The sequence below is a fragment of the Ambystoma mexicanum genome, chromosome 6p (assembly GCF_040938575.1).
Source record: "Ambystoma mexicanum isolate Mex_15411 chromosome 6p, UKY_AmexF1_1, whole genome shotgun sequence".
NCBI classification, from domain to species: domain Eukaryota; kingdom Metazoa; phylum Chordata; class Amphibia; order Caudata; family Ambystomatidae; genus Ambystoma; species Ambystoma mexicanum.
Genome location: NC_090935.1, coordinates 1,419,318,153 through 1,419,334,878, shown reverse-complemented (window position 1 = coordinate 1,419,334,878; position 16,726 = coordinate 1,419,318,153). Strand labels below are relative to the sequence as shown.

Here is a 16,726-nt window from a genome sequence, read left to right as displayed (position 1 = left end):
CGTTAGGGGAACCCCAAGGCAGATGCAATACATGGGAAGGGTGGAGACTCTGCCGCTGGCAAAGCCAGAGAGTTTGAAAGTTGCAGGGAAGCTGCAAGAGGAACACAGGATGCAGAGCGTCCAGAGAGCCGAGATGAGAGAGGGAATGTGATGGCGTGACCTCAGATACCGTGGTGTTCTGAGGATCCCTCAAACTGCACCGCAACCACTAGGCGATAGTTACCCACCAGGTTACCCGAGGAGCTGATCAACCATATTGTGAGGATACGGGTATCGAGATGCCGAAGTGAAGCTGGACCATGAAAAAATATACCCTGAGCAGACCGAGGCCCCAGTGATTTATTTTCTTTACCCCAGGCAAACACCGCTAACGGGGAGAAACGGGAGGCACAAGGGTAATAATTGTGACCATTCATACTCGTCCCAGTATTATGAATTAAAGAATAAGGAAATGGAATGATGAGAAAAGAAGCTAAAGTACAGTTAATATTGTAAACGATACTACAATTAATATACAAACTCCTGAGGAAAGAACCAGAGTATTTAATGCGAGAAATACAAATGCAATAGAGACTGTGAGGCACTCCAAGGAGTGAGAAACGTGCTTGGTGAAAAGGGCAACCACGAATATCTATCCCAGGCCAAAGATGGTGAAGATCTAGAATACATAACCTAAGTAAAAGAGAATGAGATGTATAGAGAAACTCCTCAGAGACTCGGTATCAATACCCTGGGGGGAGGGGAACGTCATCTTATATAAGCTAAGTAATTAGTCAAGACCCAAGAAACCAAATTCCAGGAAAGGAAATGATTGTAATTGTCTTGGGGCAACTGTATGAAATGATAAAAGAAGTCAAGAAAGAAGAAAAATATTGTGCTGAAAGAAGAAAATGGCATTAATGAAGCACCAAGAGAAGGGAGTATTTCTCCTGTCTTTAGTTCTATTAGTGGTAAGGTCAGTTAGGTTTAGTTTGGACGGTGGACACTGACGAACACCATAGTTTATAGGCAGGGATCACCCCATAGAAATAGGGACAGGTAGGCATTTTGATTATGCTTTAATAAAACCTGCATTGTAATGGCCACAAGGAGTCTGTGTCATACTTCTGATCTACAACAGTATCCTAACAAAATGCAACAAAGTCAACAACTTAGACATCCAATGTTAAAAACATAAAAATAACAATAGGCAATAAAATGTCTTACTTTTTACTATGCATTCTTTATTCTAACAATGGACCAATAACCAATCCACAAATATTTTTCTGATGTTGCCCTGAACAGTATTTTTGTATTTGTATTTATTTTATTTATATAGCGTTTTAATCCAAAGCGCTTTACAGATAAACAAGAATACATCCAACAAAAACTGTAGAAGCAAACGATATGTATGAATCAAACCCATAAAGCAGTAAGGTAATTAGGACAATTTACAAATGAGGATGAAGGAGGAAATGGGGAAGGAAGGGAAGAGGGTGAGAGAGTAAGGACAAAAGGGAGTCAGTGGGAGGAGAGAAGGACCTAGGAGGGAAGGTAAGGAGAATGATGAGGGAGTACTAGGGAGAGAGGTGAAAGGGGAGAAGGTGTCAGGTTGGGGAATAAAGGAGTGATTTCAAGGAGGCGTGGAAGGAGGAATAGGTGGGGATTGAGCGGATAGAAAGAGGTAGAGAGTTCCAATGTAGAGGGGCAAGGAGTTGAAAGGAGCGGAAGCGAGAAAAGGCACCAGGGGAAGGGGGAATAAAGTAAGAGGTCCGCAGAACGAAGGGAACGAGAGGGGGTATAGAAAGAGAGGAGATAAGGGGGGGGCAAGGTGATGAATAGATTTAAAGACAAGGCAAAGAAAGTGAAATTAAGTTGAGTGGAAGGGGAGCCAGCCTAGGTAAGAGAGTGAGATGGAATCGTGAGAAGACAAAGGGTGCGGATGGCAGAGTGGTAGATTTGAGGGGGGCGAGATGGGAAGTAGGGAGACCGAAGAAGAGTGAAGAACAAAAAAGGTGAGAGAAGATGAGGGAGGAGATTAAAAGTTTGGTGGCATGGAAGGTGAGAGAAGAGCGGACTTTACGGATATTGAAGAGATTGTATCGACATGCGCGAGAGGTAAGTCAAATCTGATGGGTAAAGGAGAGGGAAGACTCAAAGTGAATGCTTAGATTACGAGCATGGGTGGAGAAGGGAAGATTAGAAGGGGGAAATGAATAGAGGAGGGGCAGAGGGAGGAGGAAGTGTTAGAAGGAAAGAATAAGACTTCAGTCTTGTCAGTTTTGAGAGAGGGATTGTGAATAGTGATCAAGGCTCTTATTGCTGTCATCTTGGCACAGGAGTCTCTAAGCATTCTTCCTAATTCTCAGTGCTGATATTTTAGTTTCCCTGGCTACTGTTTCGTCCAGACTAATTTTAAAAATAGGAGAGCCAAGTGACACTGGTTAAACCCTCTACCTGCAAGTATGGGGAATGGGGTAACTCAGTAAATGTTTTAAGACCTTGGACTGAAAAGGAGAACATCTCCAATGGTTTTCTCCAAACCAGTACAAAATGGGCACAGGTTCACTGCCTCTTTGCAATACTGCCACTGTGCTAAAGTGGCACCAATCGGCAGGGGGCTGACATTTTACAATGTCTGTCCATCTGTTTTCGATTCCAGAGCAGATACTCCTGCGTATGCCTACTGAGGTTATTATGAAGTGTTCTTTATTCTTCACCTAGTCAAGCTGCTCTTTATTGCTCTATGTGAGGGTGCAGAAGGAGACTGATACAGAGGTGGCATAGTGGTTGCTATAGACTTTTATTCACCAAGAAAATAGAGAACACTTAACTTTCCCCATCTTTGAGGGGTTTACCGACCTCGACTAAAGTACTAATGGGTCTGTCAGAATGTCATTGTAAATTTAGAGTGCATCGTCTTGTGTCAATCTCTAATTCTGTTCCTTGCACTTATGTCTAAACTACGTTATGTCCAGGAGAATATGGGCACAGGTGCACTGCCCTTGGTCCTATCCAAGTAGAACTTCAATGCACACCTCCCATCGAGGCAGTGCAGAACTCTGTGCCTCGTCTTTAGTCCATGTTCTTGGTACTGGAGAATGACTCCCTTCTCCCGGACTGGGTAGCACGGTTCTGTTTGCAAGTTCTTAACCAGTTTAAGTTGGAATACTTCCCAAAAGCTCTCCATTTTCTCACTCAAGAGGAAATGACTCCCTTGCCCTGGATCACGATATTCTGTGGTTTGATCCTTTTTGCAGATTAAACTACCAGCAGAATGACTCCCTTTTCCTGGTGTCTGGCTTTCACTGTTTCTCACACACAACCAGGGGAATGACTCCCTTCCCCTGGTCTCTTGGCTAGAGTGCTTTTTTTCTTAATTGTCAAGAGAATGACTCCCTTCTCTTCACTGGTTTTGCATTGACCTGGGGAGTACTTCCCTTCCCCAGACTTCTTGAATTTTCCCTGTAGATGTTGCACTACCAGGAGAATGACTCCCTTCTCCTGGTATCTTGGTTTCACAGTCACGTCACACTCTGCGGTTCCCAGGGGGAATGACTCCCTTCCCCTGGCGATCCTTGTTTCACACTTTTCTTTCTTTCCCAACGGTTCACATAAAAGTATGCTCCTTGACCCAGGTTTCCCCAGTATAGCCTACTTGGCCTTCTGGCTTGACAAGTACTACCACGAGGAAGAGGGTCGTTCACTCTTGACTTCTTTGTGTTTCCCAGACCCGTATTTCTCTATTCAGCTCGTTTGACAGATCTGGTTCACTATACCGCCAGGTACTGTCACTAAGATGTTTTACAAAGTCCTTTTGACTCTGTCTCTCTCAAGTTGTGGGATTATGTACTGTCCCCTCATTGAGAGTTCCTCCCCTTTTCGAATCCTCTTTTCCAATCACAATATTTGTCTCTTTGGGGGGCTTTTCACTACCTCCATTCTCAGATTGGGATTCACTAACATTTCCTTTTAACTGCCAACACTCCCATTGGTCCCCCACCAGCTGGCCCAGTTCCTTCCCTACCTTTTTAGGGAACATCTCGTGGGCTTCGGACTGTCCTGGGACTCGTTCTTGAGCTTTGCGCTGCCTTCACATACTTCCTTTGGTTGACGGTTCTGCAGCTGCTGGCTTCCTCCAGCATTTTTGCCCGTTCTGGACATGCGGTCCCTTTGCTTTCTCTGGTTTGTCTGTTTTTCCAGCCACCAGATGAGTTCTTCCCCATCGGATCCAGTAGAGACGCCTACTTCCTGCCAACAGCGTCCCGGTCTGCCACCCTATCTTTGTCCTGCACCAAACCGCTGATCAGTCCTCTGCTCCTCCAGGGATGTTTTTTCAACATGGCAAGTCCTTCTTTCCTTTTTATTGTAACTGGGCACAAAAAACTAGAATGCCCATTCGAGTTCTCACTGGTGCTCTTCATGGTTCCGGACCTCGTTCGAGTATTTGTTAATTATGTCTTGTATGGGTAGTTCATACTCTTCCTCGTCACAGTAGGAGGTAGGTTTTCAGCCCTACAAAAACGCATATGGAGTCTGGGACATGCTAGTGAGGTTTGTGGGGTTGGGAGGTGTATAGGGTGTGGGTGGAGGGTTGGAATACTGCGTTCTCCTGAGATGTTCTCCCTTGTTCCCAGAGGGTGGGTGTTTTGGGGGGGGGGGGGGGAGTTTGTTTGGTTTATTTATTTGTATAGCACTCCAGACCCAAGGGTATATGGGCGCTTAAAACATAAATTTACAGGCAAAAACATCAGGTTACAGGCAAGGATGAGGAACATTTGTACAATTGTGAAGCAGTATATGTATATTTGACAAGAGAGCAGTTAGTGCAGAGGTAGGAACAGGCAGACATAGTAAAGGATACATTCTTACTTTAGGTCTACGTGCATATATAGTTGGCTATTTGTTGAGTAACCAAGAGATGACCTTAGTTCTGAAAGGTTGGAGGGTGGGGGTGGATTTGATATCCAGTGGAATGGTGTTCCACAGTTGTGAGGCTAGAGCTGAGAAGCTGGATCCGCTGGCTCTTTTAAGGGAATATTTGGGCACCGTCTCTCCCCATGAGATTCTCACTCTATACATCCCCTCAAGGGGACTATTGGGTAGCGGCCTCACCACCCTGGCCTCATGGGAAAGGTCTCCCCCTTGTAGAGAATTGACAATATCTCTGGATTAGTCACAACTATTTATCGCTTTTTGGACCCAACAAGTGAGGAAGTTTGATCACTTTAATTGATTGCTATAGGATTAACCAGGTGAGAAGAGCAATGTGCAAGGGCTTATAAGCAATGAGCATGGGAAAGTCAAAGTATTGTAGATGCCCAGTCCCTGGTTATAAGATGCCCCAAAAGCTCTGGGCTAGAGTGACATCATCAAGCACCACAGTTGGCGTAGGAGACACCACATTCCCTGGTGAAGTGCAGCCCAATTGGGGGCTGATTTCAGGTACCTAAAACACATTTGAGGAACAAGTCTTTTACCTTTTTGTAATGACTCCAAAGACACTCAGCCCCAGATGTCTGTGCCAAAAAGATATTTAGCCCAAGACTTTACTGTATATATGTGTACTGTAGATGTAGTTTTCTGATAACCTGAAAAGTTGCCAACTTTTAATATTGCACATGCTTAATTTGACTGCACTAAATAAGTGAAATACTTAACCTGCTCCAATGCAATGCCATTGAGGGATCCTACAGAATCCTGCCCTCTTCACCCAAAGATCAACTCCTTTTACTTTCTAATGTTGAATGGGAGTTGCTTTCCTTTCAGGAACATTGTGCACCCATCAATTGGGCTCTGCAGTGCTCTGGGGCTTATTGCTATTAATATAGTTTTGCCCAAATAGCTGAACAGGGTGAACCTAACATCCCCTGCTACTGGTATATCCAGAGGTTTACAGGCTAATTTTCTTTCCAGGCCATTAGTATACAGATTAAAGAAGAGCTGGGCAAGCGCATACCTCTTTCTAACCCATCTGCATATTCACCTGCTGTCTGGTAGGAAAGTAGGGAGGATTTATCTTGAGTGACTTAATGTCAAATGTGTTCTTGCTTACAGTGAACAAGTAGTATTCATATTAAAGATATGCAACACGCAAAGTGTAATGTCTAGTGGCTTTGGCTGAAAAATGTGAGGCGATGTGACATTGGCTATAATTTATTGTGTAACTTTATACAGTTCCTGTTCAGACCATCATGTAAATTCCCCTAATTTCTTCAAGATCACTCCAGTCACTGATTGTGTAGGTACGACTCTGCCGGCCTTTCTTCTGAGGTTGATCAAATAAATGCATGCTATTATTTTAAGAGGTTACCTGTTGTTGTTCCCTCATGTAAAGGCAATTCAGTATGTAGTGCTTGCCATAAAATAGACTTATTTTAATCATTTTTTTTGTGCCCCCTCTGTCCCGGCTGACTGACAAGTTAACTTCTGTAACTTATAGTTAGGAGTGTTACATGTTAGTAATGAAAAGGTTGGATCATCTGATTGGGTTCCTTTTTATATCTAGGTTGCTTCCATAAGGCAGCATCTTGCCACAATCTACGAGAAAGAAGAGGACTGGCGGAATGCAGCTCAAGTGTTGGTGGGAATCCCTTTGGAAACTGGACAAAAGTAAAGCGTTTAGATCAATATTTTCAGTCTTTTTATCTGATGGTTTTCACCCTTTCCTTTGCATCATTCACATTACGGTATGGGACTTTCATAAGCAATTTTAGACAAGCGATTTACAGATTGTGGTATTACAAATTTCAGGAAACTTAGTTGGGACCCAAGGTGGTATTTTTGGAAATACTTTGGAGCAGGATTTTCATAGTGTGTTTAGACCATAATTTGAACTTTTCTTTGTGTTTTTTTTTATTGTTGCATTTATGGTTTGCAGAAAACCTTCCACAACATAGAAAAAAAGGACAGAAATCACACATCATAAAAAATAAAAACATTAAAACATCCACATATTCCAAAAGAAGTAAAAACTAAAACATATCACATTGCCCTATGGGTAAAACAGACTCGCACATTATTTGTTCCATTCTTTGTATCCAATTAATTTGATTGACAATTTAAAAAAATGTTCAAACACAAAATTAGAGATACGTTGGTGCCCTCGTGAGTCGACATCAGAACATGTTCCTAAACACCTCTGTGGAGTCACCCCCTAGCTCTTTAAAGCATAACATACGTTTATTTTCAAAATATGGACATAGTCACCAGATGTTTCAAGGCTTCATGTGTTTCATTCCCACACAAAATCTGCAATCCAGATTATACCCTGGCTGTATAACATGCGCCTTCCAGTGCTTTATTCTCTCGGCAGTGTTGAACTGGTTGAGTCTAAAGCGCATATAAATTATGTGCATTGTCTCAGACGGAAAACATTCTAGATAAAGGGGTAAGCATTCTTTAGAGTGTGTAAACCTCGAATATTTCACATACGTAGCATAGGATGATATGCCTTCCAGAGTTTCGACCTGGTCAGCTCGAAACAGACGTGCCTTAACCCCACTAGGCCCCTGTACCAAATCGAGCACAAAGTCCTATGGAGTCCAGTACCCAAATCATCCTGGTTCTGAACTGTTTAAGGGTGTCGGCCTCCATCGCTACGTGCAACGCCTAATATAAAGAATTAACATGAGGGACAAGGATTTTTCTAAAGGTGGATAGTTGTCTCCACCTAAGCCGAGCCTTCAAGCAAGTGAGGCATAGTTCATGTCTGACAAAATTAGACACTGCCATAGACCGACCCAATACCTCCTTCCTGAGCTTTCCTTGGATACAATTGAGCAAATTACCCAATTCATGTAGTGAAATGTCAAGACCATGGAGGATTATTGGTTCGAATTAGGTAAGATAATAACGCTGTAGTGGGAGCAAGGAAAATGTACTGTATTACGTAGAAATATAAATTGGCTTTAACACCTTCTCGTACAGACTGGTTTTCCAAAATTCCATAGAGACCTTGTAGGAGAACTTATATCCCAAGTAGGTCACCTCTATAACTTGCTCTGCTATTTCCTCACCCATAACCCAGGCTCTGGTTTTAGGTGTATTGCCCATAGTGAAAACCAAGACTTTAGATTTGTTAGCATTGGGGATTAGATTATTGGCCAAAGCGTAGTCCTAAAATAAATTCAATTTGCCTCTCAAACCTCTAAGGGTTCTGTCAAAAAGAAAATCATTGGCGAAGGCCATCCAATTTAGCTTGATGTTACCTAGCCTTGCTGGTGCGATGGAAGGTCCTTGCCAGATGGTGGCTACATCTCACACATATCGAAAAGAGGAGCTAGGTTGCAACCCTTTTTCACCCTGTGAAGGGGTTAATTTACAGAGAAAGAGCCTCAAGGAGATATCCGATGTCACCAGGCATCACGGCAAAGTGAGAGTGCAAGGCAAAAGCCAGGGGCGGGTTCTGCAAGGTGGATGGACAAGTATGAGAGCGAAGACATTTATCTGGAGGAATGGGGTGCTTTGCTCTAATGTTGTGATTTGTTCGTTACAGAGTGCGGAAGAACCAGAGAGTGTGTTACGAATGGGCGTACTAAGAAAAAGAAGTATTACGCTGTAAAAGAAAGTTCAGTTGCTGTTATAAGCCACGTTGGGCTAAGCGAGTTACAAGAACAACGTTGAATAAATAAATTGCCCCTGCATGATGAGGAGAAAACCCCTCTAGCTGCGTCTTTCACAGAAGACTCTGGTTTGAAGCGGCGTCCTCGAACCGAATAACATCAGCTGGGCCTCAACAGCTGAGATGATCAGCTGTGACACGGTACAGCGAAACGTTTTCTCCTGAAGAGAGGTGTGTAGAGCCGACACGCCTCACTTGACGACGGTGCGCAGAGGGAAAAGCCTGTTCAGCGAGCGAGGCTGGAGGAGACTGAACGGGAAATGCGGAAGATCGCGTGAACCAAAACGCCATTACTGAACTCTGAAGACGGATGATCGGAGTGTGGGAAGGAAGGTGAGAAACTGTGGAGTAAGAACGGAACCTTCAAACGGCAGCTACAAGAGGGAGGCTCCAGTAGAAGGTGAGATGCTGAAAAAACTACAGTTGGAGGTAAAGTGAAATAGCAGAGACTTCCTGGCAGATAGGAAGGGGATATTAAACATGATAGTGTTAGACGTTCTGAAGCTCCTTCGTGGCCAGAGTGTCATATTGGGGAGAAATAATGAACAGTCTGGAAAGGAAGAGAACCTATGAACACATATCCATATGTATTACAAAGCGTGTAACTAAGGAGAACTCCCACAACAACCGGAGAGAAAGAAAGGTTGAGAATAAAAGACAAAACAGTTCTTTGAAGGGGAAAAAAATGAAAACTAGGACTATTGATAATCCCGAGCTATAAGACCACCGAACTTCATTCCAAATGCTAATCTCTGAGCTTCACTACAGACAGTAACCCTTAACACAGCTGAGGTTTCAGAGAACCAGACTTTACCTTTCTCCAGGCTAAAATTTGTTTTATTCAGTTCAAACTAATTAAAGTTCATTGAGAAATCCTACAGTGAGAGTTGTCCTTTTTCGCAGCATTGGGCAACTGTGACACACCCCTACAAATGTTCTTATAGCTCTAGACAGGGAGCCTTCCTTAGTCCAGCATATGCAAATTGACATGTGGGTGTGAAGAAGGGCAAGGAGTTGAACCAGCTTTCTGGGCACATTAATTTCCAGAGGTTTCTGCCATAGCCTAGATCTGATGATGCCATCAAAGTGCTGGCCAAATCAAGAGATGCCATAAATACATTCCCAACCTGGGTATGGTGCACTTGATGTCTAACATGGGCCAGGATTGTAGCATTAAGCGGAGTACCCAAATCCGGCCTAAATCCAACTTGGAATTGACTTAAATTGTTCGTTTTTACTACTTATCTTAGATCCCTCGAAAGAAAGATTGCATAAATGTTGCTAATCGCATCAATCAAGGCGATCTGCCTGTCGTTATTTGGATTTAATGCATCCCCTTTCATCAGGATGTGTAAGAGAATAGATTGGGTCCACGAATCTGGAATAAGATTAGTCAAAGATCTGGTCAAATCGCGGTTTCAGTATGGCTGCCGAGGTCTGCGGGCATTCTTTGAAAACAAAGGGTGGTATGCCATCAGGAACAGGGGCAGAGAAGGGTTTAAGATTACTGATGGCCCACAAGATGTCCTCTCCATTCCACGGACAGACATGTACCCTACTCCACACGACCCAGATCTTCACCCACGCTGCCACTAAACTTAAGTGATAAAGAATATTTCTGCTCATAAAATTCGACCCAAGTTTGTTCCAATATCGGACAATTCATATCCTTCTCTCCAGTGCCCAGAGTCTGGTTAATGATCGACCAGAATTTAGTATCCCTGCACTTACAAAGGCACTCCAGGGTGTATTGGCAGATTTTACTTTTCTTAGCCTGATCGACAGAATCATCAAGCAATAGCCTTCGCAGAGCAACCAGTTGCCTCAGTTTGGTGATATTAGACGTGAGAATTCTGATATCACCCACGTAAGTTTTAAGAGTAGTCGTGGGCATTCACATATAACTTTGATACAGGCCATGATTGTATTATAATGGGAGCTATTGTATCCCTCAGCCAGGCCTAGGTTAGCAGCCGTGGTACCATCCTTGGCTCCAAGAACAAAGCATCAGTGAAATCAACAAAGCCGGTGAATTGGAGAGACCGATACAAGCCTGGTATGTGTTGAAGCCAAGGTTTTGCGCTCTAAAACACCTGTGTAGGAGCGCGATATAAATAAAATATATCTTATCAAGCAGCAACCTTGTATGGCGAGTGCTGGAACGAACATTGTTAAAACGTGGTGATAAGACTCGCAAGTAAAGCTGAACTGCTGATGAGTGATTGAACTTTGAAAGCAAGATAAAATATCTTTGACAGAGTGGTCTGGCACTGCGTGGGTGCTCAATCAAACTTCTCTGTAAGGTATCCAGCTGAGAAGTGGCAAAAATGAAAGTGAGACAAAGGTTATATCAAGAAGAGAACGAGTAATTGTGAATCGAAGTGTTCCTGTAACGGGTTGAGCAAAATATTGCGCACAGTCGAAAGTCTTCGATTTTGATGAAGTAAAGAAAGTTTGGAAAAGTAGATGGATTTGGTCTGAGCCCAGTGGAGGGAGACCTGGGGGGAAAAAGTAAATCACCTGAGAAGTTGTATATGTGAAATCCTAAGAAGAAAGGAACTTTAATGTTTGTCGTGTTGCATCAGGCCCTCTGAAATAAGACTTTCAATGGCAAAGAGACTTTGGCACAGAAGGCCCTGATGGTGAGGTTTTGAACTGCATCCTTGTGCTAGAGAAGCCAGAGTGTGCTAAGCTTGAGTGTGCCGCCTTGTCCCGTGCTGAAAATGGGCTTGAATATCCTGACATTTCTTGAACACTTCTTTTGCATAACATTGTTTCCCACACTATTTGTATTTAGAGGTAAGGATTGGCAATAGGTTTATTAGTATATGCTCTTTTATTTTGACAGTCTCAACTAGGACTGCATTATTATTTTTTGATGGTCGTAGCTTGCTCCCATCTTTTGATTTAGGATTAGATGGGCGTTTTTCAAACCTGATTGAAGTTCAATAAATACCCTTAAACTGTGATCACTTGTGTCTTACTGTTTAATATCATGCCTTCCTGGGTCCTACCGCTATCTACTGTAAGGAAGTCTTTGGTTGCTCCTGTGTTGCTGCAGGAGATAGGGGTCTGCGAGGCGGTGGCCCATTCTAGACGTGCACCGCAGGGGCCTGGAAGATCTCCCCCCCCCCCCTCACAGCTGTAATTCCATTGCAGCTGCCATCTTTGTCGCAGACCTCGTGGCTGCCTGCTCAAGCCTCGTATGAGCCAGAAAGGTTAGTTCGATGAGCGCAGATACTGAAAATCGCCCCATAGTTCCACAGATTTCCCAAAGTGCTCACTCCTCAGATGTTCAATAGGAGCCCAAATGTCGCAGATACAGGCACCTGATGGCAGGAGCTAAAGAGCTATGCAGCCATCTTCTCTCGTGCGCAATAGCGCCCCCGCTATGTATCATTTTAAGGCCACACACACAAACACACACGCACACGCGCGCTCTCGCTCTAGGGTTTTGTTAGTGTTGCTTTTAAACTGTGAATTGTAAGATGTGGTGTGTCCTATTTTGGGCAGCCAATTGAGAATGCATGTGTATCACTTCTACTTATCTTTTAGTATCTTTGAAATGAGTCTTGTGTCTATAAAGTATTTTGTACTTACCTGTGTTGTCAATCTATGGTTTGTCAAGCTCTTATGTAATTGTACTTTACGCAAACCCTTGCTCATATTAGTTTCAGCTTAACTGTTGGCCTCATTACGAAAACTCGAGTTCAGACTTCAGCGGAAAATGTGCAGGTTTATTAAGGTTGGCTTACTAGAACCCTACACTAAGTTGTTTTTCCAGGACCACTTCTAAACGATAATATATAGATTTTCCAGAACATTTGGTAAGTTGCTGGAGACTGTCTGACACGTAATATGGTTGCGTAGTTCTTAAGCAATACAGCTGAAAGTTCTTGTTTCCCAACAGGCAGTACAATGTGGACTATAAATTGGAAACCTATTTGAAAATTGCTCGGCTCTACCTGGAAGATGATGATCCTGTTCAAGCAGAAGCTTACATCAACCGAGCCTCATTACTGCAGAACGAGTCAACCAATGAACAGCTGCAGATACATTATAAGGTACAACTGTCTTTCAAACTTCGCTTGCATTTTGAGAATTTTTAAATGTGACCTGGTTGTCTAAATATATCTGGCATTAGTTATGTGAACCAGTGTTATGTACTTTATTTCTGATTGTGCAAGTTTACATTCAACCAAAATGGGTGTGGCGGTTTTTCTACATACCAATCCGGATTTTAGCAGCTGTAATTCTATACCTTTTTTTTTTTTTGGTACTTAAAGAAGTTTAACATACTTATCTGGGTGTGTTTGCCTCAGATTTTGCCTTTAGTTTTTGTATCATTAGAAATTTTCCTAACTAAAATATCTTTTTTTAAAGTGTGCTTATTAGCAGCAATTCTTTTTTGGGCAGACCCAACACGGTGCCAGAGTAAGTTCTGCAAAGGGCACCTTAAGCAAAGTTCAAAGTGACTGCAAATAGGGTCCTAGGCTGTTAGGAAAGATATCCGTGCTTTGTGTCTAGACAAATTGTCAGATAGGAATTTGCCTCTGGATTATTTGGTTGCCTTTGCTGAAAGCAAGACATGTTCTAAAGCGGTCTGGCAAACAACGCAAGGGGCTGTGCAAAGTGAAACCTCAAGAGCAACTGCCCCTCTTCCAAAGGTGCTGAAGCATATCGGGTGGTGATGAAGATTTTTATTTTTAGTTTGGGCTAAGTGTCGCTTGGGAAAATATTGCATTTGAGTGTATATATAGGGAGGAGTGGCATATGAGGAAGAAGACACAGCCTGTAGGTGTTTGGTTATTTGCCCATTATGAAACGGAAAAAGCCCTCACATGTATCATTGTAGGCGGGGAGATCGATCACAAACATGCAGTCTTGTTTAATTACTAGATTATTCATCAGCTGTCTTTATTAAGCAAAAATACAAAAGTTAAAAGTATAAAAATTTCTGATGTTTGTTAATCTGCTTAGAATCACATGCTGTGCATAGTCCGACATCAGTGGTCACTGCAGAGTATTGCACCCTGTTTTTCGAAAGTCAAAAAGGGGACGTCGACATAGGCGTGTCTGTATACTATCCTTATAGTGACGTGTAGTGTACCCAAAATCCCTCACGCGTTGAGGTCCCTCAGATTATTTTTTTCCGCCCAGAATCTGGTCGCCTTATGCGGAGCTCGCAAGAGACATTGCCATTTACCACTTGGTCGATTTGTCAGTTATTAACTTATGCCACCTCCAGCCCTCTTCGGCCACTCAATTTCCCCGCCGAGTCAAGATCTTTGACAGCAGTGGTTTAGACGGAGGTGTTCCTATCGGCGCTGCCGAACACGTGGCCCAGCCTCGCCGGCCTACACAGTAGGGAGAGTGGGGTTTGGTGTGGACACTTCTAACTAGGAAGCCTTTTTTTTTTCTTTCCCCCTTTTCCTTCTGGGTCGTTATCACTGGTTACGTCTTCAGCTATGGAGAGGACTCCCTTTTAGATTTTGCCCACTTTGCAAGGGCAAATTTCCATGGAAGGACAAGCATATGCGGTGTAACCGCTGCATACCCCTCGACCACAAAGAGGACGGGTGTGCGGCCTGTAAGCTTTTTCGTCCAAAAACTTTAAAGGAACGCAGGGTCAAGAGGTGGGCAGCCTACGGCATGTCGAAGGCTGATTCCTCACCCGCGGCCGCCACCGCTGAGTGTGACGAGGGGGGGGGGCAGTGATAACGCTGTCTCCATAACGGAAGTTGTTGACTTCTCAATGGAGCGCTCCCGCTCCATCGTATCTGTCCCCGGCCCCACTTATGGGGATGTACACCCCAGCGACGCTGACGCACACAGTAAACAGACAACCCACGGACATTCGTCGAGTAAATTGAAGAAGGTCTGAGCGCCAACGGAGACGCCGAGTAAACCGGCTACCTCCGCCGACCGTAAGGGCCGGCAGGCCTCCTCGCAGCCGCATGCGCGTCTAGCGACTGGGCCGTCTACAACTAAGGGCACTACCACCAAAACGTCAGTCGAAACGCCTCGGAAGAAGGCGTCTGTCAGCAGTAGGGTTCCGGCTCCACCGAAAGACATTCACAACAGCCCTCGACAGAGGAGCTAATCGATAGCATAGCTAGAATAGTCTCCAAGGACTCGCAGAGACGGCTGGTGAAGGAGTCACCGAAGCCTGCTCAGAAGGTCAGGGAGACGCCGAAATCTACGGAGCGTATGCCGGAACCTCCCCCCACATCGAAGGGAAGGCCTAGAGATGCATCCCCATTGTCTGCCCCATGAGGTGGTTTCACAGAGGGCGACGGGGGTATATCCTCCACGCTGTGGGAAACATCTCGATGCCTAGAGGCGGAGGAGCAAGCCTTTCCACCACTAGACCGTTCAGGATCATCCTAGTGGACTAGGGAAAGGTTTGAATCATGTATGGACAGTCTGGATAGGTTTGTGTCCACTTCTAAACACATTTCACCTAAAAGGCCAAGGGAGGTGCTCCCTGAAGACCCTAGGGCCAAATTCCCAAGACTTTTCAACCCACTTGAAGAAGAAATAGATACATATGACCTCACTGAAGAGGATGCACACTTTCAGGAAGAGTAAGAATTCTTAAATACTGAAGATCCACAAGACCCTGTAGAGGACTTTGACGAAGACCCAGATATTTGTGAACCACAGCCCTGGCAGTCTCCAGGGGCGTCAACAGACCCTGATGTTTTAGATCTGCCCTCTCCTCAGACCACTTGGGTCAGAGAATCTTCGCCTGTGGACGATCAACCCACATTTAATGCAATGCTACAAAAGGCGGCAGCACATTTCCTAATTGATACGGGGGAGACTACCCCAGAAGTTGATTTTGTTGTAAAAATAATCAAAGAAAAGACGCCTGCTAGCCAAGCCATACCCCTCCTCGCTTCAATCAAGAGATGCCTCGTTCCCTCTTTATCTACACCGGCATTAGTGAGAGGTGTCAATACATGGATCGAAAAGCTTTTTAGCCCTTCACCTTCTGAGCCCTTATATATTAGGGGTCACTCCATACCTGATTCCCTAGTAGTAACCACTACAAGAAAAACGGCGGGGGTTCCGCTATCTACAAGTAAAGCACCTCCAGACAAGGAGGGGAAAAAGCTTTATGCCTTTAGGTAAAAGGATTACATCCTCGGCAGCTATTGCCATGCGTATTGCCAATAATACAACTTTGTTGGCCAGTTACGCCAATACTTAATGGGGAGTGTTGCGCGAAGGCCTACAAGAATTCCCTGAGCCCTCAAGAACCCGCTTATTAGCCACTGTGACTGAAGGTACTGAAATTAACCAAGCATCATCAAGAACACCTTAGATGCTGCAGAAACAGCTGGCCGTTTCCTGGTAAGTGACGTGCTTGGCTCAAACTCGGGTTTCAAGCCAGAAACACAGGCATCCCTCATCAACAAACCCCTTGAAGACTCAAACTTGTTTGGGAAGGCGGTTGATGACGCACTGGAAACCGCTAAAAAGGAACACGAAACATTAAAGACCCTGGACCAGATCACAAGACCTCCTAATAAGCGCGGTATGGCAACAGATGCTTTTTTCGGGGCCAACGGCAAACCCAGCAACAATACACATCAGCCACCAACTGGTCCTCCCCTCAGGGAACCAGTGGACAGTATGCTCAAAGAGGACAACGTTGTGGCAAGGGAAGAGGTCGGGGCCCCACTCCTAGCGGCTCCCCGGCTACCACTTCGAAATGACCCGAAAGTTTGGGTCCCCTCCCATAAATCTCCGGTCGGGGGCTGGTTAACATCATTTCTGCAAGCATCGGAGGGAATTACCATAGACCGTTGGGTACTGTCAACAATAGCCCACGGTGACTGTATCGAATTCAATCAGTCTCCAACGTTCAGACCCCCCAGGGGAAGACGTCTATCTCCAGAACACCTCGCCATCCTCCTTCAGGAAGTCGAACTACTGATGGAAAAAGGAGCCATAGAGCTTGTGCCTCTATCACAGGTAAAGGAGGGTATTTATTCAGTGTACTTCCTTGTACCCAAAAAGGATCTAACCATGCTCCCTGTATTAGATCTGTGCCCAGCGAACAAATTTGTGAAACCTCAAATTTCATATGGCGACTTTACAGGAGGTAATCCCCCT

General features: G+C 44.4%; 1 protein-coding gene across 2 annotated transcripts in view; it reads left to right on the top strand.

Annotated features, from left to right (window-relative positions):
- COPS4 (COP9 signalosome subunit 4) overlaps positions 1–16,726 on the top strand; it is a 785,196-nt gene that overhangs the window by 336,700 nt on the left and 431,770 nt on the right. For both annotated transcript variants that reach the window (XM_069626120.1, XM_069626121.1), the window contains exons 4-5: positions 6,488–6,591; positions 12,513–12,666. In XM_069626120.1, the coding sequence (XP_069482221.1) occupies positions 6,488–6,591; positions 12,513–12,666 (258 nt within the window). The remainder of the gene's footprint in view (positions 1–6,487; positions 6,592–12,512; positions 12,667–16,726) is intronic.